At 35.9% G+C, this 25,922-nt stretch overlaps 1 protein-coding gene and 1 pseudogene across 2 annotated transcripts in view; one reads left to right on the top strand and one right to left on the bottom strand.

Annotated features, from left to right (window-relative positions):
• Positions 1 to 25,922, bottom strand: part of COL4A5 (collagen type IV alpha 5 chain) — a 343,032-nt gene that overhangs the window by 54,053 nt on the left and 263,057 nt on the right. Inside the window, exons 31-36 of the mRNA XM_036271049.1 lie at positions 23,776 to 23,943; positions 22,804 to 22,893; positions 22,198 to 22,347; positions 20,703 to 20,801; positions 19,255 to 19,344; positions 18,719 to 18,858 (exon numbers count right to left, since the gene is read on the bottom strand). Of these exons, the coding sequence (XP_036126942.1) occupies positions 18,719 to 18,858; positions 19,255 to 19,344; positions 20,703 to 20,801; positions 22,198 to 22,347; positions 22,804 to 22,893; positions 23,776 to 23,943 (737 nt within the window). The remainder of the gene's footprint in view (positions 1 to 18,718; positions 18,859 to 19,254; positions 19,345 to 20,702; positions 20,802 to 22,197; positions 22,348 to 22,803; positions 22,894 to 23,775; positions 23,944 to 25,922) is intronic.
• Positions 4,350 to 14,176, top strand: LOC118635991 (annotated as a pseudogene). The gene is made up of 2 exons (XR_004960620.1): positions 4,350 to 4,406; positions 13,375 to 14,176. The product of XR_004960620.1 is annotated as an axin interactor, dorsalization-associated protein-like (transcript).

Genomic DNA, 25,922 nt, shown 5'->3' with positions numbered 1-25,922 from the left:
TGCCTTGCATTACTTTGTACACTTCATGCCACTCCCTTCTGGCCTGCAGTGTTTTTATTGAGAAATCAGCTGTCAGTCTAATGGGAGCCCCCTTGTAGGTAACTTGCTGTCTCTCTCTTGCTTCCATTAAGATTCTTTCTTAATCTTTAATGTTTGCAATGTTTATTATGATGTGTCTAGCTGTGGGTCTTTTGATGTTTGTCTAGCTTGGGACTCTGTGTTTCCAGGACTTGTGTGATTTTTTACTTCACTAGTTTAGAGAAGTTTTCTGTCATTATTTCTTCAAAAAGTTTCTCTATTCCTTTCTCTGACTCTTCTACTTCTGGTACACCTATCATGCAAATGTTGTTACATTTTGTATTATCCCACAGCTCCCTTAAACTCTCCTCCTGCAGTTTAATTTTTTCCCATTTGCTGCTCTATTTGGGTGTTTTTTTTTTTTTTGTTTGTTTTTTTTTTATCTTGTCTACTAAGTTGCTGATTCGGTCTTCAGCTTCTTCTACTCTACTATTGAACCCTTCCAAGGTATTTTTATAAGCTATGTCATTCTTTATTTCCTCTTGATTTTTTTTAAAGATAAATATATTATCTACTTTATTTCTTTCCTTTTTTTTAAATATTATTTTTGTTACAGATGTTTCTCCTTTATTACCTCATTGACACCGTCCTCCCCATCCCTCCCGCCCCATCCCGGCTTTGTTGTCCATGTCCATTGGTTATGCATACATGCATATAAGTTCTGTGGTTTATCTCTTCCCACCCTCCACCACCCCTCTTCTGAGGATTGTCAGGCTGTACCCTACTTCCGTGTTTCTGGGTCTACCCTATTCCTCAGACTGTTATATTTATTATATTCCATATATAACTGAGATCATGTGGTATTTGTCCTTTTCTGCTTGGCTTGTTTCACTGAGGATAATACTTTCCAGGTCCCTCTATGTCGTCTCAAAGGATAAGAGATATTTCTTCTTACAGCTGCATAGTACTCCATTGTGTATATGTAGCACACCTTTTTTATCCATTCGTCTACTGATGGACACTTGGGCTGTTTCCAGATCTTAGCTATTGTAAATAGTGCTGCTATGAACATGGGGGGTACATATATTCTTTGGGTCAAAAAATAAAACTAGACCATCAACTTACACCATACACAAAAATAAACTCAAAATGAATAAAAGACTTAAATGTGACCCGGGAATCCATAAAAATTCTAGAAGAAAATGTAGGCAACAAAATTTTGGACATCATACGGAGCAGAATTTTCACTGATACATCACCTAAAGCAACAAAAACAAAGAAGAAAATGAACACATGGGACTACATCAAACTAAAAAGCTTCTGCACAGCAAAAGAAACAACCATCAACATGGAAAAAGAACCCACTGTATGGGAGAACATCATTGCCAATGATACATCAGATAAGGGGTTATTTTCTAAAATATATAGAGTACTCATACAACTCAACAAAAGGAAGACAAAGAACCCAATTAAAAAATGGGCAGTGGAGGTGAATAGACACCTCTCCAAACAGGACATACAAATGGCCAAGAGACATATGAAGAAATGCTCAACATCACTAATCATCTGAGAGATGCAAATTAAAACAACTATAAGGTATCACCTCACACCTGTCAGAATGGCCGCCATCAACAAATCATTAAACAAGTGTTGGGGAGGGTGTAGAGAAAAGGGGACTCTAGTGCACTGCGGGTGGGAATGCAGACTGGTGCAGCCACTATGGAATACAATATGGTGTTACCTCAAATAATTAAAAATTGAACTTCCATTTGACCCAGTGATTCCTCTTGATTTTTATGCATAGCTTTGACCTCTTTTTTTAAGCTGAAGTAGTTCCCACTGAGTTCTTCATAATTCTTAAGTTGCTTGTAATTCTCACCAAATTTTTTGAGCACCCTTTGCTTGGAATTCTTTATCTGACGAGTTGCTTTCTTCTAGTTCCTGTAGGTCCTTTTCTGGTGATTCCTCTTTTTTTCATTTGGGTGTTGTTTCTCTGTCTCACTATTTTAGCAATCTGGTAGTTCTAAGCCCAGTGATTGATGCTGGAATGTGTAGGCAGGTCAGTGTGTATCAACTAAAACTGCTGTTTTTCCCAGCTTGTGTTGGTGTATGCCTCCTCTTGCATGCTCTGGGTCCTTCAGGGTTGACACTTGGTGGCTGGTATTGGTCTGTTGTGCACATCTTGGCTCCCTGAGACTTGCTGCTGCTTGTGCTGTGGCACCACTCTGGATCAGCTTCTGCTGATGCTGCTGGGAATGAGTTTTAGCTGCCAATATGTGCTCCTGCTGCCTGGGTTGAGTGGGTCCATCTGGTGCCCTGCTGGGGTGGTGGGTCCCACTGGTATGTTTCTGGGGTGTGTGGGGCTCTGCTAGTATTCTGTTGGGGTACATGGCTTCCACTGACACACTGCTGGGGTTCATGGGTCCCTCTGGTATGTTGCTGGAGTGTGTGGGTCCCACTGGGGTCCTGTTGGGAAATCCTGCTGCCTGGTGGGACTCAGCTCCTGATCAGTTGCTGCTGTGGGTGTCATCTCCCAGTTATCACTGCTACTGCTGCTGCTGCCACCAGGGGGTACTCTCAGGTCCCAATCCTTTACTGCCGTTTAGGGCTGAGGATGCTCCACACCTGGGACTTTGCTGCTGCTGGGGGAAGGGGCTCCACCCCAACTCTTCTGCTGCAGTTGTCAGGGGCAGGTCTCAGCTTCCCTAGCCCAGCTGCTTGGGCTGGGGCACCACTCTTGATCAGCATTTGCTGATGCTGCTGGGGATATGATTCAACTGCCAATGTGAGCTGCTAATGCCTGTTGGGGGTGGGCTCTACTCCCGCCCAGTCACTGTTGCTGTGGGGGAAGGTGCCAAGTTCCCAAGCTGGTGCTAGTGCTCCAATGAGCCTGGGCGTGCTGCTGCTCTATCACAGTCCTGGAGCCTTGGCGGGCCACTGAGCCGCTGTGTGCCTGGAGTGTGGGTGGCCACCACTACTGTTGGAGGTGGGGCTCCAGCTCCCAGCCAGTTTCGTCTACTGCAGCAGGCACCTCAATAGCATTGCTACTGTGCACTGTGTTTATACAGCTGAGTCCACTGAATGAATGGTGCAAGGTACTCAAGTGGACTCAGGTCAGTTGGCCCTAGCTGCTCCCCATTTCCTCCTCTCAGGGAAGACCTGGGATTTTCCAAAATGGTGGGGCCTCCTGGCCATGCAGGGGAAAATTTGCTGATGTGCCACTTACCAGGGTAGCTGGCTGCTTTACGTCCACAGCACAGGAACCTTATGCTCCATGTCTCTGCACTGCTGAAGGTTGGTCATCCACACTCATATTTACTCACAATCCCTCTCATGCTCTCTCACACTCTCACACACTCACCCTCACTCCAGTCCTGCCCACTGCCATCTTTTCCTCTCTAGTTTGCTTTTATAACTTGGCTATTGTTAATAATGCTGCAATAAACATGGGAGTGCATCTTCCTTTTCAAGTTAGTTTTTTTGTATAAATACCCAGAAGTGAAATTGCTGAATCATATGTTATTGTTATTTTTAATTTTTTGAGGACGCACCATACTATTTTCCACAGTGTCGGTGGATGTTCTTTTCTGTACAAAATGTCCATGAAGATTTATGGTTCATGACAAAAGGTTCTTGAAATTTGGTCCTGTCCAAAATGTCCACCTTAGAAACTGTCCCTGGGTTCAAATAGTCCACATTTTTTTCTGCTTTGGCTTTGTAGAATTAATACATAAAAAATACTATCATGTTTTATTGGTCCAATAATTGTGCTGTGGTGATATTTCCAATAATAACTTTCTTGCTTCAGTAGCCTACCTGACAAAGAAAAATGGGGTCAGGTAAATGGGTCTGGTTTCAAATCTTTCAGGAGAGCAGGATTTATATTAACCATGCTCCAAAAGTCTCCACAGATGTTTTTTAACAGGACCAAATATCAGTGAGAAATTTATTTTTCTTGCATAATTGCTCTAGCTAAGACTTCCAGTAATATGTTTAATAGAAGTGAGTAAAATGCGTGCCTTTGTTTTGTTCCTGATCTTAGAGTAAATTCTTTCAGGCTTTTGCCATTGAGTATGATAAAAGCTTTGGGTTTTCATGCATGGCCTTAATTATGTTCAGATAGTTTCCTACCGTTACTAATTTGGTGAGTGTTTATTTGTTTTTTAATCCTTACCCCAGGATATGTTTACTGACTTTAGAGAGAGGAAACAATCAAGAGAGAGTGAGAACCATTGATGTGAGACAGAAACATGAATCAGTTGCCTCCCATGTACATCCCGACCAAGGACTGAACCCACAACCTAGGTATGTGCCCTGAGTGGGAATCAAAGATGCAGCCTTTTGGTGTATGGGGTGACGCTTCCATTGAGCTATCTGGCCAGGGACTGGTGAGTATATTATTTTTTCAAATGATTTTTTTTGCTTCAATTGTAAGGATCATGTGGGTTTTCCCTTTCATTCTCTTTATGTTATGTATTGTATTAATGATTTTTATATTTTAAACTATGTTGACATTCCAGTAATAAATCTCACTTGATCATGGTATACAATTCTTTTAATATTCTCTTCAATTACATATATTAGTAATTTGTTGAAAAAATTATATCAATATACATAACGGATATTGGTCTGTAGTTTCCTTGTAGTACCTTTGTATTCAGAAAAATTCTGGCATCATAGAATAAGTTTGGAAGTGTTCCTTTATCTTCAAATTTTTTAGTAGAACTTGGCCTAACATATGGTGGATTCTGTGGAAAGTTCCATGTTCCCTAAAAAATGTATACACTGCTGATGTAAAATGGAATGTTCTGTATGTGTCTTTTAGGTTACAACTAACATTGCCCATTTTCAAAATTAGTTTATTTGCTTTCTTATGGAATATAAGAGTACTTTATGTATTCTGAATACAAATCTCTGATATATGATTTTCAAAAATTTTCTCCCTTTCTGTTGGTTGTCCTTTTACTTTCTTGATGTTATCATTTGCAACACAAATTTAAAAAAAACATATTCCAATTTATATTCTCCTTTGGTTGTTTGTGCTTTTTGTGTTGTATTTAAAAATTCATTAACCTAACCCAAGATCAGGAAGATTTAGTCATGTTCACTTCTAAAATTTTAATAGTTTTAGCTTTCATATTTAGGTCAATTATCCATGATGGGTTAATTTTGGTGTGTAATATGACTTAGGGGGTACAAATTAATTAATTTGCATATAAATATCCTCTTGTTCCAGCATCATTTCTTTAAAATACTTTTCTTTCCTCTGTTAATCATCTTAGCATGTTTGCTGAAAATCAATTGACCCAAAATAATAGATTTATTTCGGAACTGTAATCTATTCCATTAATACTCATGTCTGTCTTAGGCCAGTATTACACAATCTAGATTGCTCTAGTTTTATATGTTTTGAAATCTAGAAGGGTGAGTCCTCCAAATTCATTCTTTTATTTTCAAGATGGTTTTGACTATTCTGGCTTCCATGTATTTTCATATGAATTTTAGGATTTGCTTGTCAAATTCAGCAAAAATGCAATCTGGGATTATGATAGAGATTATTTAGAATCTGTGGTACAATTAAATTTTAATAAAGATTAATGGAGACTTGAAAAAATGGCAGCAGAGTGAATGGAAGCTACACATATGATCTCCCAGAAACAAACTGGAATTACAACTAAAATAAAGACATTTCATTGGAAAAAAAAACAAAACAAAACAAAACAAAAACAGAAAGCAGCTGGAGATGACCATATAAACAGGGACACTGGTAGGTCTGCAGATGCATAAAAGGGTGGTGTGCTGGAAGCCCACTGATAGCAGTGATCTTAACTGAGAACAGTGCCCTCAGAATTGAAATCCCAAGCCAGATCCAAAGGGACAAGACAGAGCATTAAATTAACCACAGCCACTCACCTTGGGCTCTGGCAAAGGGAGGGAGGACTGGACTGGAAGTCTGTGGGGACACCTTAGATTTGGAGGGCACTCAGTTTTTGCTGAGATGCAGCCATACAGGATGATGGCCAGCTTGATCCTTCTAGGAGCTGTGGGGAGAAGCAGCAGCCCCTCCCTGAAAGATTCAACCCCACCCAGGTGGGCAATTGAAATGCCAACTGAGGCTTATTAACAACCAGCATCTGGCCCTGGCTGGTTTTGCTCAGTGATTAGAGCATCGGCCTGCGGTCCAGAGAGACCCGGGTTCGGTTCCCGCTAAGGGCATGTACCTCGGTTGCAGTTTGTCCCCGGCCCTGGTTGGGTTGTGAGGGTGGCAACCACTTGATGTGTCCCTTTCACATCGATGTTTCTCTCTCTCTCTCTCTCTCCCTCTCTCTCTCTCCCACTCTATCTGAACAAAATATATAAAAAAATAAAACATTTAAAAAAAATAAAAAAACAACAACCAGCATCTGCCCCAGCCTCTAGAAATCCTCTTATGCTGAACACCTGAGGGATTTTTTCATTCAACTGAGAACTGAAGGCTCTTCAAGTAATTGAGACTAATAGCCTCCAAGCAAAAAGCTATAGGATAACTGAACCTTTCCTGGGCTTGCATATCTACCCAGGAAAGTAAGACTTGACAGGGGTGTTTAAGATGGGTCCTCCCACATACATCCAAGCCCAGTGGAGGGAGCCACAAACAGTAGAACACCAAAACCCACAGGGAAAATTTGGCAGGCTCCGAAACCCACTGAGATAGCCAAAATGGCGAAACAAAGAAACAAATCCCAAATGACAGAACAAGAAACCTCTACTGAAGAAGATGAGATAAATAAAATGAAGTTAAGCAAGTTATCAGAGGTAGAATTCAGAGCCATGATGTTGAGGAAGCTCAACAGCATAAGTAAGGACATCAACACCATGTGTAAAGATAAAAAAGAATTGAAAACCAACCAAGTGGAAATGAAGAATGGCATAGCAGAAATTAAGAACACATTGGAAGGACTAAACAGCAGAGTAGAAGAAGCTGAGGACAGGATCTGTATATTAGAAGACAGGGTAGGAAAAAATCAACCAATCAGAAAACCAAAAGGAAAAAACAATTTAAAAACAGGAGGACAGCTTAAGAGAACTGTGGGACAACTGAAAACGCAATAACATTTGCATCATGGTAGTCCCAAAAAAAGAAAGAAAATGAGCAAGGGTTAGAGAATATATTTAAACAACAGTGACAGAAAACTTTCCTAACTTGAGGAAGTAAGAAGGCATTCAAGTCCAAGAAGCATAGAGAGCCACAAGTAAGAAGAACCCAAACAACCCCATAACAAGACACATAGTAATTAAAATGTCAAAAATTAAAGAGAAAGAGAGACTCCTAAAGGCAGCAAGAGATAAGCAACAGATTACCTACAAAGGAGCCCCCATAAGGCCATAAGATGGCTTCTCAACAGAAACACTACAGGCCAGAAGGGAATGGCATGAACCAATCAAGGTTATGAAAAACCAGGATCTGAATCCAAGACTACTCTATTCAGCAAGGGGATCATTTAAAATAGAAGGTCAAATAAAGAGCTTCTTAGACAAAAAAAAAAAGAGGGTGGGGCCAAGGGAATACATTAGCACCAAACCAGTACTGAAAGAAATGTTAAAAGGACAGCTGTAATTAGTAGAAGAAATAGGAAAAAAAATATAACTACACTAAACAAAAATGGCAATAAATAAGTACGTATAAATAATCACGTTATATGTAAATGGCTCGAATACTCTGAGAAAAAGACACAGACTAGCTGACTGGATAAGAAAGCATAACTCACATATATGTTGTTTACAAGAGATCTACCTCACAACAAAAGACTCACATAGGTTGAAAGTGAATGGATGGAAAAAAAATTTCCAAGCAAACGGAAAGGAAAAAGAAGCTGAGGTAGCAATACTAATCTCTGATAAAACAGATTTCAAATGAAGGCCATACCTAGAGACAAAGAAGGTCACCACATAATACTGAAAGTCTCTACCCAACAGGAAGATATAACCTTGGTAAACATATATGCACCCAATATAGGAGCACCAAAATATATTAAGAATCTTCTGCAGGACTTCAAAGGAGAAATTAACAGCCATCCTATCATAGCAGGGGACTTCAACACCTCGCTGACATCACTGGATAGATCCTCTAGAACAATAGTTCTCAAGCTGTGGGTTGCAACACCTTTGGGGGTCTAACAGCCCTTTCACAGGGGTTGCTTAAGGAATAGAAGTAACAAAATTACAGTTATAAAGTAGCAAAAAAAATAATTTTATGGTTGGGGGTCACCACATCACAAAAAACTGTATTAAAGGGTCACAGCATTAGGAAGGTTGAGAACCACTGCTCTAGACAAAAAAAATTAACAAGGAAACAGAGACTCTAAATGAAGTACTAGACAAAATGGATTTAATAGATGTATACAGAAAATTACACTCCAAAATGGAAGAATTCACATTCTTCTCAAGTGCACGTGGGACATTCTCAAAGACAGACCACTTGTTAGGACACAAACTAAGTTTCTACAATTTCAAGATGATTAAAATCATATTAAGTATTTTCTAGATCACAATGGTATGAAACTAGACATCAATTGCAACAAAAATATGCAAAGACATTTAAAGACATGAAGGCTAAATAGCATGCTATTAAACAATGAATGGGTTACTGAGTAGATCAAAGAAGAAATTAAAAACTTCCTGGAAACCAATGAAAATGAAGACAACACCATAAAATCTACGGGATGCAGCAAAAGCAATTTTGAGAGGGAAGTTAAGAGCAGTACAGGCCTAGCTCAAAAAACAAGAAAACATTTGTAATACACTTTCTAACCTCACAACTTAAAGAACTACAAAGCAAACAAAAAGAAAATAACAGAAAAAGTAGAAGGAAAGAAATAGTAAAGATCAGAGCAGAAATAAAAGACATAGAGACCAAAAAAAAAAAAAAAAAAAAAAAAAAAAACAATTCAAAGGATCAATGAAACAAAGAGCTGGTTTTTCGAAAAGATAAACAAGATTGATGGACTCTTAGCCAGACTCACCAAGAAACAGAGAGAGAGAACCCAAACACACAAAATCAGAAATAAAAGAGAAGTAACAACTGACACCACAGAAATACAAAGGATTCTCTAAAAATACTATGAACAATTATATGGCAACAAATTTGACAATCTAAGCGAAATAAACAAATTTCTAGAAACACATAGTCTCCCAAAACTGAACCGGGAAGAGATAGAAAACTTGAACAGACCAATAACAACTAAGGAAATTGAAGAGGTAATCAAGACTCTCCCAGCAAACAAAAGCCCAGGCCCGGATGGCTTCACGGGTGAATTTTACCAAACATTCAAAGAGGAACTAACACCCATTCTCCTCAAACTACTTCAAAAAATTCAAGAAGGAAGACTTCCAATCTCGTTTTATGAGGCCAGCATAATTCTAATTCCAAAACCAGAAAAAGACACTACAAAGAAAGAAAACTATAGGGCTATATCCCTGATGAACATAGATGCCAAAATTCTGAACAAAATACTAATTGAAGGCGTGCAATAACTCTGTGCATTAGGTAAGATAATTATTCTGTTTTACTGATAATGTAATGAAGACACAAATTAAATAAATGACTTACACGGTCAATTAGACTCAGCACTCAAATTTCAAAGTAATTATTTCTTGTCTAATGTTTTTACTGTACTATATTAATGATACTTTTTTGACTAATTATACTTGTAAACTGTGACATTTGTTTTTTTATTATATATATATTTTTATTAATTTTTGTTACAGATGTTTCTCCTTTTTTCCCCACTGATTCCCCCCTCCCCCTCCCTCCCTGCCCTGTCCCCAGTTTGCTGTCCATGTTCACTGTTCATGCATACATGCATATAAGTTCTGTGGTTTATCTCCCCCCCACCACCCCCCTCTTTAGGGGATTGTCAGCCTGTACCCCACTTCCACATTTCTGGGACTACCCCATTCCTCAGACTGTTATGTTCATTATATTCCACAAATAAGTGAGATCATATGAAACTTGTCTTTCTCTGTTTGGCTTGTTTCACTTAGGATGATACTTTCCAGGTCCCTCCATGTAGTCTCAAAGGATAAGAGATCTTTCTTTCTTACAGCTGCATAGTACTCCATTGTGTATATGTACCACAGCTTCTTTATCCATTCATCTACTGATGGACACTTGGGCTGTTTCCAGATCTTAGCTATTGTAAATAGTGCTGCTACAAACATGGAGGTACATATATTCTTTCTGATTGGTGTTTTAGGCTTCTTAGGGTATATTCCTAGAAGTGGGATCACTGGGTCAAATGGAAGACCAATTTTTAATTTTTTGAGGTAACACCATATTGTTTTCCATAGTGGCTTCACCAGTCTGCATTCCCACCAGCAGTACACTAGAGTCCCCTTTCTCCACACCCTCGCCAACACTTGTTGTTTGATGATTTGTTGATGGCAGCCATTCTGACAGGTGTGAGGTGATGCCTCATAAACTGTGACATTTGTAAAATAAGTCCTCATCTGACCTTTTATCACTATCCATATTTCTTTTGCTTAAGTTTATTTTTTTCATCACTATTTATCTCCTTTATGCCTTATTATAGTTTAACAACTCAATAATTATAGTTTTTTTTCTTGTGTTTGCCATTCCCTAATCATACTATTATGTTTCCTGAAAATTTTATTCTACTCCTCCTTTATAATATAGGCACTTCTTGTTTTGCACGGTAGTGTGGCTTTATAAAAGCAAAAATACAAGCTGACACCATGTAAAAAGATATAACTAGTCAGTAGGAAAAATATGATCTATGACCTTTAAAACATTTTCTCAATACATTAAAATACGTTTGGATTTTTGTTATAACTGTATTGAGAAAAGTCATATGTTGTTGGTAAGTTCACCTTTACTAACTTCCTTAGCTGCACATCTAGTTTCTGAAATGGCTGCAGTCAATATTCTTATGGTTAGCTACTTCATCTATAACTACATTCATATTAGATTTAAGTTTCACTTCCAGTGTTATCATTTTTTTGTTAAATGTCACATGGGTTTATCAATGAGAGAAAGAAGAAGCACGACTGCATTCTTTGCTGTTGGTACAAAGGGAATAACAGATTTATAGTGACTATCACAAAGAATTAGGAAGAAGTGAAATGATTGTTCACTGATCCTGATGCAGAGCTGTTATTTACATAGTGACTCATGGATTGAAGAGCTAATATACCATGGTACCTAAAATTTGAATCCTGTTGTTGTGGAGTGATATTATTTAACTAAAATGTGGTAACAAATTTGTGCATATCAGAAAATGTACAAAGCAAGGACTGCTTGTGCCTAATGTAACTGAGCTATGAAATCTTATTTTTTCAATGTGTCACCATTCTAAGATAAAATAAATACCATTTGAAAAAAACAGTAGTCTACTTCAAATACATAATTTCCATGTTTTATCAGCTTTTCAAGTATTCAAATTTAGTGTAGAATTTGCTTACTGAAATATACTTGTAGCCTGCGTAGAAAATCTAAAAGCTAGCCTCTTTCTTGAAGAGTTGAATATACTGAGGATATTTGCCAATTGAAGCATTTTCTGCTGCCGTTCATTACAATTTCAGAAATTAGTTATTATGGGAACCTGGGTTCCTTTATATTAATGTTAAAATTCACTCAGTCCAGAAGAAAATATATATGAACAAATTTAGAAATATTTTGAAATAGCATTTCAGCCCCGGCCAGTTTGGCTCAGCGGTTAGAGTAATGGCCTGCAGTCCAGAGAGTCCTGGGTTTGGTTCCCGCTAAGGGCACGTACCTCGGTTGCAGTTTGTCCCCGGCCCCGGTAGGGGTCGTGTGGGTGGCAACCACTCGATGTGTCTCTCTCACAAGGATGTTTCACTCTCACTCTTCCCTCCCACTCTGTCTGAAGATAAATGCAAAAATGTCTTCAGGTGAGGATAAAAAAAAAAGAGAGAGAGTTAAGAGGTATTCCTAGCTCTTCAAACAATAAAAAGTAAATAAATAAATAAAATAAAATGGCATGTCAAATCAATGAGTAAAAAATGAAGTTTTGCCTCACACAACATACAGAAAAAATTAGACAGATTAAAGATGTTAATATAAAGAACAAAAATCATGAAAGTACTGAAAAAATATATAGGTCAATTTTATAATCTTAGGATGTAAAAGTCTTCATAACAGAAAACTATGCCCCTGATCTTTCCCAACAAATCTGCTTCTCCCAAAATCTTTCTTGTCTCATTATGTAGCAACTACATTCTTCAAGTTGCTCAAGATAAAAATTTTAGATTCATTCTTAATATACTTCTTTTTCTCATATTCCATAAGGAAATCATGCTGGCTTGACCTAAAAATATATATTCAGATTCTAACTATTTCTTATTTCTAGTACGACCACCCTGGTCCAAGCCATCAATATTTCTATTCTGTATTATTTAAATAGTGCCATAACTGGTCTCACTGTTTTCATCCATATTCCTCTATGATCTATTTCCAAAATGAGAGCCGTAGAATTTAAAAATTAGATTTTTTAAAAATTAAATTACAATCATGTTACTTTCACTTCTCCCCATTTCACTCAGTAGTAAAAGCCCTTGTTATAATCTATGAGGACCTAGATAGTCTATCCCCCATTACAAATCTGATCTCCCACCCTCTGCTTAATCCACACTAACCTCATTTATGTTCCTAAGACATGTCAGGTGTACTCGCACCTCAGTCTTTGAATGATTCCCTCATTGTATGAGGTCACTAGATCAACTATTATCAGAGAAGCTTTCCCTTACTTCCCTATTTCAAAATGTAGCAATTCTCAGCAATTCCTATTCACAAGCCTCACTTTAATTTTGCTATACCTTCTAACATACTATAAACTTATTATTTTTTTATTGACTAGATGTATGATCCATGCAGGCAGTGAATTTATTTCATTCACGCTCTATCTCCAGCACTTAAAACAGTACCTGGCACATTGTACATATTCAATAGATTTTTTTCAATAATAAATGAGTACAAAGTTTACCTATGTAAAAATTTTAAACTTCTACATGATGAAATGAACAGTAAACAATGTTATAAGACAACTTACTGGGAGAAAATATGTGCAATACATAAAGTAGATAATGGATGCATCTTTGCTATTTATAAAGTACTTCTACAAATCAGTAGAAAATATATAACCAAATCCCCTCCTCAAAAATGAGGCAGAGTATGAACAGACAATTTGCAGAGAAGATATAAACAAGCAATCTCATTTGCCAACTAGAAGTCCCCCAATGCCAGTGGAGGTGCAGGCAAGGGGATTCCATGAATCTCTTCATACGGTTGATTCTCAATGCCAAAATGGATTTTCTGTCTTTCTTTGGTTTCAAGATTAGCAAGACATCTATCTATAAAAAGAAGGCCAATCTCAACACAATAATTCTGAATTCACAGAAGAACAAAAGAGAACCATAGGCAAAATTGCATCATGCTTAGAATTATGAAGTGCAGCTTTATAGTCCACACAGTTTAAAGAAGAATTTAAACTGGAGGACCTGAAGAAGCTAGAACCAATCCTAAAGAATCTGCTTACATATAACAAAGAACTCCCATTTGATGTTCAGCCTGTCACCTTAAGAAGGATTTTAGCACCTGTCGAAGAAGAGAATTTGGAATTTGAAGAAGATGAAGAAGAGGGTGGTGCTGGAGGAGCAGGGTTTCCTGATTCATTTCCTGCTAGAGTTCCTGTTACTTTATTAACAAGGTTGCCATCAGAACCAGGGATGACGTTACTCACTATCAGAATTGAGAAAAATTGGTCTGAAAGACGCTGGACAGTGCATTGATCCCTATATCACAGTTAGTATAAAGGATCTGAATGGTATATATTTAACTTATGTGCAAAATACTCCTGTGGCTTCAAGGAAAGCCACATTTTAATGTGGACATCGAGCTCCAGAACCATATTGAAAAATTAACCAAAGATGTAGCTATCTTGTTTGAATTCAAACACATAAGCCTAAGAAAAGATTCACCAGTACCAAGTGTTTTGCTTTGATGGAGATGGATGAAGTTAAGTCTGGGCCCATTGTAATAGAACTACATAAGAAACCCACTGATTTTAAAAGAAAGAAACTACAATTACTGACCAAGAAACCACTTTATCTTCATCTACATCAAACTTTGTACAAGGAATGACCCTGACATGAATAACCTGGAACTTCTTTGAATTTTCCCACTCATTAGACACCACTGTAGATCTGTGTAGAACATTCACCTTTCAATAGGCAGAAACAAGCCAGTACCATGCCAGTAGACAAGTGTGAGTCCACTGCCAAGCTGTAGCATAAAGTTCCATGTCCAAAACATCACTAACGTGCAAGACTCCTTTGGATACAGGCTTACTGAAGGTTTTGAAACATGCTTTTACTTTTTTATTGATTGTACAATTAATAATCTCTTTTCTAATTTATCACTACTGTCCTGCTCCCTGGAACAACATTGTTGTGGGTAAGATGTGCTTATCCTCAAACTTACAACAGAAATAAGAATGTACTAGAATTTATACATCTGTTCACTTCTGCTCCACTATGCTCTTGTTTTTTTTTTTTTTTTTTTACTTAATGTCAAACTTTGGGCCGATGTGGGTAGGATAGAATAAAACTGCTCTGAGAGGGCTTGAATCAGTAATCCTATCCAAGAAGAAAATTTCAAGGCTTCTCCTCAGAGATGACCTAAATTCACCCTGATTAGAGTGTGCCTTGGCCAGATAAGTATCCATATGGAAGTGTTCCCAGGTTGTAGCTGTGATTTTGCCAGATGACCAGATTGTTCCTGAAAGGGAGCATATTTTTAGTCATGTTGATTTTCTGGTTCTTCTATACCACACGGTTACTCTTTCCAATAGCAATTCTCGGGTTAACATGAAACCATCTCAGAATAATTACAAATTGTTAGATGGGTTAATAATGTCTTCCAAACCATGTAATCTAAAAATAATTTGAGTTAGATGCTAACAAAATTCTGCAGGGCCCCAGCCAGTTTGGCTCAGTGGTAGAGCATCGGCCCATGGACCAATGAGTCGCAGGCTTAATTCTAGTCAAGGGCACATTCCTTGGTTGCGGTTTGTTCCCAGCCCTGGTCCGGGATGCTTGGGAGGCGACCAGTCACTGTGTCCCTCTCGTGTCGATGTTTCTCTCTCTCTCCCCATTTTTCTCCCTCTCTCTCCCACTCTAGCTTAAGATAAATAGAAAAATATCCTTGGGTGAGGATTAAAAAAAAAGATACTGCAGGAATAATTGCTGTTTTTCTGACAACTGATTGTGAAACCTAAAAGCCTGCATACTTCTTTTTATAACAATGAGTACGTAAAATTTGAAGATACTCTATTTTTTTTTATATAGGTAGATAGGATTGCCATTTACTTCCTGTTTAGATATATCAATATTTATCCATATGAAAATATGCAGGTCATCAGCTTATTATAATTTGACTATTTATATTACTTTTGATTTAATGGGGCATAAATAAAATTTTCATAGTACACATGAGGTGGCTACTTGATACACAGAACATTAAGATCTGGGGTGGGCCTTCTGTGGGTTAGATGTAGAAACCACATATGTAATATTTACTACTTTCAATGACCAATGCTAGCATGAGGAGAATGGGGCGCCAGTACTTGGTTTATGTTTAAATAGTGTAATAACCCATCATACTGTTCAATATGTTTACTTTTTAAGGTAAGTAACCACAATTAAGTTGTCCTAGCCCTTGCACTTCAAGAGGTCTAGTCTTTCATTTCAATTGTCTGTTAGGTTAATTCTGTTTCAGAAACTTTATGAGCCTGAAAGAATTCTCAACCATATTTAGTCTTGTCTCTTGTCTTGATTAGATTAATTCCAAGATGAGTCAGTGCACAGTAGCTGGAGGGGATGAGAAATTGCCTTAAATAACTTTGTTGTTCACTCAACACTTAGACTGTGAGTTGTCAGCCCACCAGACTTTAAGCTCCCAAGGGGCAAGAACCATATTTTCTCCACATCATGTCAATTTTGAGGTGCTTGGCAGCACTGTACCCTACAGGGCACTCGGTACCTTTTGTTTGATGTCGCTGACAAGACCTAAAAAATTACCCCTCAAAAAATCTACTATTAAGATGTAGCAAAACTGATATATTGTTCCTTCTCTTTTCTCATAGACTATAAGACATGTGTATCAAAGTGATAATTTATATGAAGAATCTGCTACTGTTCACATAAATATGGTTTATATGAACTACACATGCCTTTCATCAGTATTAAAAAAGTTGAAATTAAAAAAAATAATCTCATTTGTAATCAGGAAAATTCAAGTTTAAACAGTGATATACTACTTCTCACCCATTAGATTAACAAAATTAGAGAGACTGAATAAAAATTAACATTTATAAAATAAGGAGAAAATAGAAAATTTTCTGATCAAGTGGTAGAGCTATATAAAAGAAAAATGTGTCAGTAACTATCAATATTAAAAAGGCATATATATGCTGGGTTCCAGCAATTCTACCCAGGATTTAGTTTACGACGATATTTACCTAACAATATTACAATATGTATGTAAATATGGATAAGAATTATATCATATGCAACACATGTTTGTAATCATGAAAATATAGAAATACTTTCAGTACTAATAACAAGTTACATTATTTATGGTTGACTTACACAAAAATACTGTGTAATAGTGAAAGACAATGAGGCATATATTTATGGGCTGATAAGAAAAGTTAGCTAAGATTTAGTAAGTTATGATAGCTAAATTCAGAGTTCATATCTATAAATAAAAATGTTAGATACATACATTGGTAAGATGCAGCATCACTTCAGATATTGATAACATTAAAACGTGCTTCCAATTATAATTGTCAGGTGTTTTCCAATATTACAGATTTTTAAATATAAAAATTGAGTCTTAAAAATGATACAATATACACACATATGTATGTATAAAAAATTCTGAACAAGTACATGAGGAACTACTAAAATTGGTTACCTTGGGGAAGAACTGTATATTTGGCATATGTAAATGTGTGAGAGACTTCTCATTTACACCATTAAATACTGTTCGATTGATTTTCAAAATCAAGTGCATTTCTTACTATTAATATAAAAACTTGGTAAGACAAAAAAATGAAATGCATTTATCTTTTGACCCAGCAATTTCACTTTTAGGTATTTATACAGTTTTACAAATAATAGTAACATGTGTACACAGATATGTGTAATATGTTCATTATTATATTATTTTTAATAAGAATATAGTATATAGCCATTAAAATAATGTACAATGACAAAAAGTTCTTTATGATATATTGAACAAAGAAAGATTAAAAGATATGTGATTAAGCAACGTACAGAAGTATGCATTTTATGATTCTACATAAATACAATGCATAGAGAAAACAAAATTCTCTCTGTGTGTGAATATTAAGGAATTCAAATTCACACACCAGCTATTAATAGATCTCTATGAAAATGGGTATTGAATAAAGAAGATATTTAATGAAGGCTATTTCAATTTTATCCTTGATGTGTCTGTATTATTACTTTAAATAAAAATATATATTCAAGTTTTATTGGTAAAATTTAAGTTAAACAAAAAAATTAAGATTCACTTCAATTAAATTTACACCATTAATATGCATTTTACTATAAGTCAAGCCACTGGTCAAATTATAGTATTTGTACACTATTAAAAAGAAATTATTTAAAAAATATCATTCAATAAATTTGTATCTTATTGGGAATTTTCACTAATTCCATGGAAGTTGAATAACACAATTCCTTTTATAAAACTCCTTAACTTTGTGGTCTGACTGAATGATTAAACAAAGTTATAAGACAAACAACTGACTGGGAGCAAATACTTGCAATACATATAGTAGACAATGGATGTAACTTTGCTAGTTTTAAGGTACTTCTACAAATCAGTAAGTTATTATCTTTTTACATGGAATTATGCAGTTATCAAATATTTATTGAGTTCACGATTCTAAAACAAGTTCTAAATCGGATTGCTTGAGAAACCCCACCAAAGTTTTCTCATTGACTAGGGCCATAGAGGGTTATGGAAAACCGTTTTTGGAGAACTACCTCAGATATACAGTTAAGAATAGCACTGAGCTTTTATTAATTGCCTAAGTTATTTTGTTCATAAATCTCTTCACATTAGTTAATAATAACATTTAGACCAAATCCAACAACCCTATCACTAAAAAGGGAAAAGAAAACCAAAAGTAGGCAGAAATATGACTTTGGTTTACTGAAACATACAAAGACATTAAGATAAAGGGGAAAAATCAGAAGTTATCCCACTTTTTTGGACTGGCTGTAAACCCTAAAACATATCTCCTTATAATTAAGAAAAAAAAGAGAAGGAATGAATTTCTTGCCCAGAATATACCAAGTCAGTCTATAGCAGCGGTTCTCAACCTGTGGGTTGCAAACCCTTTGGGGTTCAAAAGACCCTTTCACAGGGGTCGCCTAAGACATAACAGTAGCAAAATTACAGTTATGAAATAGCAATGAAAATAATTTTATGGTTGGGAGTCATCACAACATGAGGAACTGTATTAAAGGATTGCTGCATTAGGAAGGTTGAGAACCACTGGTCTATAGTTTATTTAATGAAGAATTAAGAATAAGCACAGTATTAAAGAAAACTCACATCTGCTCAGGCATATGTCTAGAGTAGGATTACCTTTGTGCCAGGAAGACCTGGAAGACCAATGGCTGAAACACCAGGATCACCTTTTTCCCCTTTCTGTCCAGGTAATCCTGGGGAGCCAGGTTGTCCAGGAACTCCGGGAGTACCAGGGGACCCTTTCACACCCTGAGGGCCTGTTGAAAACATGGAATATTTTACAAAATATCTTTTATTGGTGGCATATCTATGATGCATATGACCAAAAAAAAGCATATTTTTAAAAAGAAATCTGAAAATTCTGTTCTATAATAATGAGCTGTACAACCAGGAATATATAAAAGCATACTTATAGGAAGTTTACGTGAAAGGGGTAAAGCTGGAAAAAATGTTCAAGTATGTAAATTTTTACTTTTAAGGTTTCAAAAGCTCTGTCCCTTAATTCCCAGTTCAAATATTTGTATAATGTGACAGCTAGTTATCTTAGATATTGTCTGTTTGATTCTATCAACACCAATCTCTTTTTTGATAAGAAAAATAGTGAACTATCTTCCATTAGTGTATCTAAATATTTGGGAGATTTTATCACTCACCTGGAAAACCCATATCGCCTATGTTTCCTTTAAGTCCAGGGGGTCCTGTAAGTCCTGGCTCCCCAGGGAGACCAGGGTTACCCTTGGGACCTAGTAATGTCAAATTGGTAAAATTAAGACAAGTCAGCAATATTTGGTTTCCTGGTTGCCTGGAATGGTTCATAATTAAAATGCAAGCATGGAATTTGATGGATCAAATCTTAGTACATGATCAAGTTCCAAAGATGTAACTAAGAATAAAACTGGCTAGAGGTACCTAAGAAATCTCCTGTGGAACATATTACAATATAATCATGGTAATAGAGTTCTCCTAATACAAATCTATTTAAAAAATGAAAAAGTTTTACCAGGACACCTTGTTTCTTGCCCTAAAACTATTCCAAACAGCTGAAGTCCTATTTGTTGTATGTGTATAACTACCGTTTACTGTATTTATCACAGATGAATCCAATATAATGAGTCTGTTTTTAAAATATTCAGAAGTGGCTTTCCCATATAGATTCTGATTATGTGAGAGTATGAAGAGGAAAGTGGTAATCTGTCATGATTCACTCCAGTACATTAGGCCAGGGATAGGTTAAGTGTTGATGGAGAGCTCTGAACTGTCACCTCCAAGTTATGGCTGCACATTCTTCCTAAAGCTTAGGTGCTCGAGCTCTAAGAATCTTAATGTTGCCTTAAACATTTTTTTCTTTCACAATTACTTCTAACTTGGGGAAGAGAAAGCAGAAGATGTGAAGGATAGAAAGGAAGATTATTTCCCTTTCCAACTACATAAAGGCAATGTAGTGCAGAGTCTAAAGCAAAATAACTGACCTCAAGAGTTCTTATAAAGATGGAGATCAAATCCTGTTTATTCATTAGTGGACCAAGTAGAAGAAAATGGTGTAAGAAGCAGCAAGATAGAGTTTTATCAGAGATGGGAAAAAATACATGTTGACTGTAAAAGGATGATTAATGCTGTAACAGACTACCAAGGTAGACTGAAACTTGCATCCCTTAAAAATTTTTAAAATAGAATCAGCATCTACTTTTAAAACTATGTGTTTAACATGGTTTAATAATTGACCCTGTGTGAAATGAATGAACTAAAAGAGGTGAATTCTTCAGGCTCTTACTGGATAATTGTCTCATTTACACATGTTCCAATTTATGTAAATAAAACCCAGCACCTTCCTTGGATATACTTCTGATTCTGTGTAACTCTGCTGCTACCACAAAAATAAAAAAATAAAATGAGCAAAGCAAAACATTCTACAAATGTTGTCTGTTGATACTTGGGCCAAATGGCAACGTTTTTGCTAAAGGAGAACTCCATGTCTCAGTAGCTACTCAAGTATATTGCCATGACCAGATCCAAAATATCATCACACATGAAAAATACATAACTAACTTATCAGGGTTCAGGATCAGCTATCCAATTGCTACAGGTGGTCTGTCATACCTACCTGGTGGTCCTGGTAATCCAGGTTGCCCAGTTAGTCCAGGTTGCCCTGGGTCTCCAGGCAAACCCTGATAACCTTTTGGCCCTGAAACTCCAGGAATACCTTCCAAGGATGAGTATAAGAGAGACAAGTTAGGCTGATGTCATTAATCCATTAAATTAATTTGGCAAAGCAAGTTACTCATATTCTAAACTATGAGTGAAATACAGGGGATCAGTGATATTCAGACACAGTATGAAGCAACAGCACTGGACTCATACTAATATCCTCCACTTTTTATTTAGCTACCATTAGGAATTCAGAGCATTCAACAATTAAGTCACTTTCCTCTTTGGGCTTCGTTCTCTTACACTGTAAAATAAAAGATTTGGGGAAGATTATCTGTAGGCTAAATCTTATATTTTCCAACTATGTTTAATAACTCTATATTAGAGTCTTTACTAACTCTATTTTACAGAAGGCATAAAATGAAACAGTAGTCTTGAAAGGAGTAATTCAAGAAAGGTATGTCATTTTGAAAATAATAAAAAGTTAGGTGGCCTTGCATCTTCCGTAACTATACACAAAATTACAGTAATGCCTTAAGAACATTTTTGAGGAAAAAGAAACACCAAGTCCTACTCATAAGGAAATTTGTAACATCTGTGTACATATACTGGAACACATACTCACATGCACACATGGACTAACAATATTAATGGTTACAACACAAAAAGAGCCTTGAACTTTACTACTAGCTGCAAATAAACCAAGCTTGTTTTAAAGTTCCATGTTATTTGAAAGGCCATTCTATATAGATTGGACTGTAAGGGTTTTATTAATTTGTGCTTATCTGTATTTCATGATGCATTGATATAAATATTAAACTTTTATAAAAAGAAATAATTTTTATTTAAAAAATAAATGTTATACTTTATTTGGTTCTAATAAAATGACTATAAAAACACAGTTGTTCCCTAGACCTACATTCACCAATTTTCCCCAGGCCTGAACTTAGCTGGTTAGAGTCCAGCACTTGTTTATTCTCTCAAGGTAGAATAACAATGAACTGTATTTAAAAGCCTAGTATGATATGGATATCAAAATACTGCAGGGCAACAATGCACCACTCATCCCCATCTGGTTTCAGGAGGAAAAAAAATGAAAGGACCAGCAAATTTCTCAAACACTGCCATCTGTTTTCCAAGTGATTCTAGTTATGCATCTTTTCCCCTCAACTACGCCCTGTAATACTTTCTGGAAGGTCTGAATGTGAATGACTAAGTGTATTTCAAAACTTCCCAGTTTGTGACAGATAAACTAAAAAGAAAATACTCAAACAAAAGTAGATTAGTGAAATAGTAACAATCAAGTGAAAATTAATTTTCATTATGGAAATTTGATGCATCTAAGTACCTTTTGTTGATAAATCCAGGAATACAAATCACTTTTTATGATATTAAATACTAAACTTCAGATATACTTGAAAATGTATTAATGAATAAATACACTCACTCACCTGGTAAACCAGGATCACCCTTCTCGCCTTTTGAGCCCAGCGGATCTGGATGCACTGGTCCCGGAGGGCCAGGAAGGCCAGGTTCTCCTTTACCACCTTTTTCTCCTGTAGGACCAGGAAGCCCTGGCTGACCCTGCAAACCATCATCACCTAAAACCAACACGTGTGGGGAAGACACAACATATCAGATTTATCTATCTAGGATTAATGCATATAAATATTATGCAGATGTTCCACAGTTGGATAGGTCACTGGCCACCAAAAACACTTATGCACCTTTGTTATTGTCTATGAATAACTTGAGTGCACACACATATTTACACTCAAATGATAACCACTCTTTCTTCTGGGATTCTTTCACAAATATAGATCCTGTAAACAAAATCAAAATCGAATTCCTGTATTTCATTATTTACCATGTTTCATGGTATCCAAAGTAAGCATGCCACCAATCGAAAACAGGGCCTATTTAAATGCCATATGACATAGAGACAAAATACAAGTAACTATTGCTCATTATAGTCAAATAAAAATATTCTGTGTTAAAATAAAACAATGTTTAATTTTCTCTCTTACATGCATTTGTCAGCAAACTCTGAATATTACCTTTGAGACCAGGAGAACCACTCCTGCCAGGAATTCCCAACTGTCCTGGTGGGCCTGGAGGTCCCATCATACCCATTTCACCTTTGGTACCTTTGAAGAATATCAATAAGTAACTTTTACCTTACTTGACCTTGGAAAGATAAAAGATATGCTGTAAAATTTCAATTGGAAAACTATTGAGATTTGGAAAGAAAGCATTTAGTTTTATACCTTTTCAACTGTTGTAACCTTAGTGAACACTATTGTCAGTAACCATGAATAAAAATACTCAATGTGGTAACTAATCTTCAAAGATGGCCCATCAATGAACCACATGCCCCAGTATACACATCATTGTGTAGCCTTCTCCCCTTGAATTTGGGCTGACTCTGTGACTTGCCCTTGACTAAGTGACACTGTATGACTCCCAATATTAGATCATAAGAAGTTTTGCAACTTCTACCTAGAGTTCTCGAACACACATTTTTGATTTGGGGAATTCTATCCTTTGAAAACCAGCAGCCCTGAAAGAAAGGTAACTACCCTGACACTACCATAATGTAAGGACCCCAGGCCATGTGAGGAGGCACTATGGATAATGAGATACCATGTGAAGAGGCCAAGGAATACTCAGGTGTCAAAGAATTGCCATATTGGAAGTGAATCCTTCACATCCAAGCACTCCAGATGGTGCCATGTGGAGCAAAGTTAAATGGCCTCATTAAGCCATCCCATAATTCCTGGCCCGCAAACTTAAATGGTTGATTTAAACCATTAAATATTGGGGTCGTTTGTTATATAGCAATATATAACTGGAATTCTCATAGAGAAAGTATAATGCAAATAGCAAAGTCAGTTTCCTGCAATCAAAGACATTTAACACTTTTCCTTAAGGAATAGTGTCAATCCAGAAAAGTTCAAGAAAATAATATACCACAGTCATCAGTTTTTATTTCCTGAATCCAAAACCAGAGAAAACTTGCAACAAATTACCTGGAAATCCAGAGGCGCCTGCTTTTCCTGGAAGCCCTGGCAACCCTGGAGGTCCCACAGGACCAGGTGCTCCAGGGATCCCCGGACTGCCTCTCTCACCAGGGGGTCCTGGAACATCAAACCCAGGAGGCCCTGGATTCCCCTTTTCTCCTGGTATTCCATGCAAGCCTAGTCAAGACAATACCAACATTAGCAAGTATTAAAGCAATTTTAAGAGATGTATCTGATCATTTTCCTAGCAAACAAGTGATAGAATCTGATGTATAACAAACCTAACAGTAAGTTAGAGATATTTTTTACATCATGTACATAAAATGACCTAAAAATCAAACTTCAGGATTTTCAAGTATATTTATCTAAGAGAGTACTTCTCCACTGGTGAAAGATCAATCTTTTTCTTAATTACTAGTCCATCATGGACTCATTTTTTTTTTTTTTAAATAAAATAAACCAAAATTACTAAAAAATAAAATAAAAATCCAAAGACAAAATACAAGCTTAACTTCTGGTTATTATATTCAACAAATAGAATTACACTGTCATACTGCAACAAAAGTTTCTAAATGCTTAATTTTAATTTCTTCTAATTCTAATTCCAATGTAGACTGGTAAAACAGATTGTGATTCAACACTGGTCCTTAGATTTGCATTGCTCTAAGATATTATAAATTATTGAGACATATTTCTATAATCCATAAAAGTGATAACTGAGTAAATCAGCTATACGCATACTTGTGACTTTATTTTAGCTTTGTATAGGTTATTTTAATAATTATTATTAGATTTTGTGGTTGTTTTGTTTCTCAGTATTCCAGCCAGAATTTTACAGAAATAGATATGACACTGCAAATATATTTAACCTCAGTAAGTTTATGTGAGATGAAACTAATCAAAAAAAAAAAAAGGTGGTTAAAAAGAATATGCATAAAGAAAAATATACTATAAACATGGTATGAGTTCCCACTCTAATACCTATTAGCTATGGGACTTAGTGAGTCATTTAACTTTGTTGGTCCTAGTCTGCTAAATGGGGATATGCCATAATTGACTGTAAGCCAGGGGTTGAGCAAGTGACCATTCCAAGTGACCCTTCAACAATAAGATCTAATTTTATTGTTGAAGATTTATAGGCAAATATTTTTATAATAGAGCAAGATGCTACAATTTTAAGATCTGTTTGACGTCTTATACCAGCATGTCCTTAAACTTATAAAATTACCTTTGAAGATTGGATAATTCCTTTCAATTTGCACAGTGGTGATGGTTCCAATTTAATAGTATAATATTTTATAGTATTTTATAGTATAATGTTTTTATAGCATAATTTATGGTATTTTATAATATAATATTATAAAAAGGGAGAGATATTTTATATTATCATATTTGTGAAGTATGATGAGATAACTAACAATGAGCACTATCATAGCTGGATCATTGTTTGTTGTTGTATTATATATAGCCCAAGTAATTTTTTAATAGCTGAGTTTCAAGATAACTTATTTGTTTTTTGAAATATGTTCTAAGAGAACAATTCTAAAAAATAACGATAAAAAAAAACAAAACAAAGACTTATGTCTGGAGAAATCTTGTTTGATTTTTATGTTTAAAGCTTTAGTTTTAAGATAGGGCTTTTGAGGAAGAACTACAGTACTGAGTAGACCTAAAGTTCAAGAGGCAGAATGTTACAGTTCAGCAGTAAGATGAGCAACCAAAAAAATAAGTTGCAACAGAGTCATTGGGTTAGGAAACAAAAATAACTATGTAAAGTTTAGAATAAAAGTTCACAAATATAAGTTATTAAACATTTATTTGCTATTATCATATATTTGTGATGCATAAAGAAATGTACTTCAGATTTTAGGTCAGATATTCATATAGAATATTCTATAAATCAAATGTATTTGCCAGTAGAGACACAATAAAACATTTACACTCACAATAAGTAACACTCTTTGAAGATGATCAGCTTTACACTTTTGCTTATCTCTGATCTTTCATTGCTTTGAATAATCATTTTGGAATTTAAGCTTCCAAGGTTAGTTAGAATTTAAAACTTAATTTGATTTTATACTGTAACAGGTCAAGGAGAGAGAGCTCAATAATTATCAATGGATGTCTATGATTAAACAACCTACATGTACAAAGCA

The sequence above is a fragment of the Molossus molossus genome, unplaced genomic scaffold (assembly GCF_014108415.1).
Source record: "Molossus molossus isolate mMolMol1 unplaced genomic scaffold, mMolMol1.p scaffold_m16_p_2, whole genome shotgun sequence".
Lineage (NCBI taxonomy): Eukaryota > Metazoa > Chordata > Mammalia > Chiroptera > Molossidae > Molossus > Molossus molossus.
The sequence above is the reverse complement of the archived record's forward strand: the minus strand, read 5'-3'. Positions and strand labels throughout refer to the sequence as shown.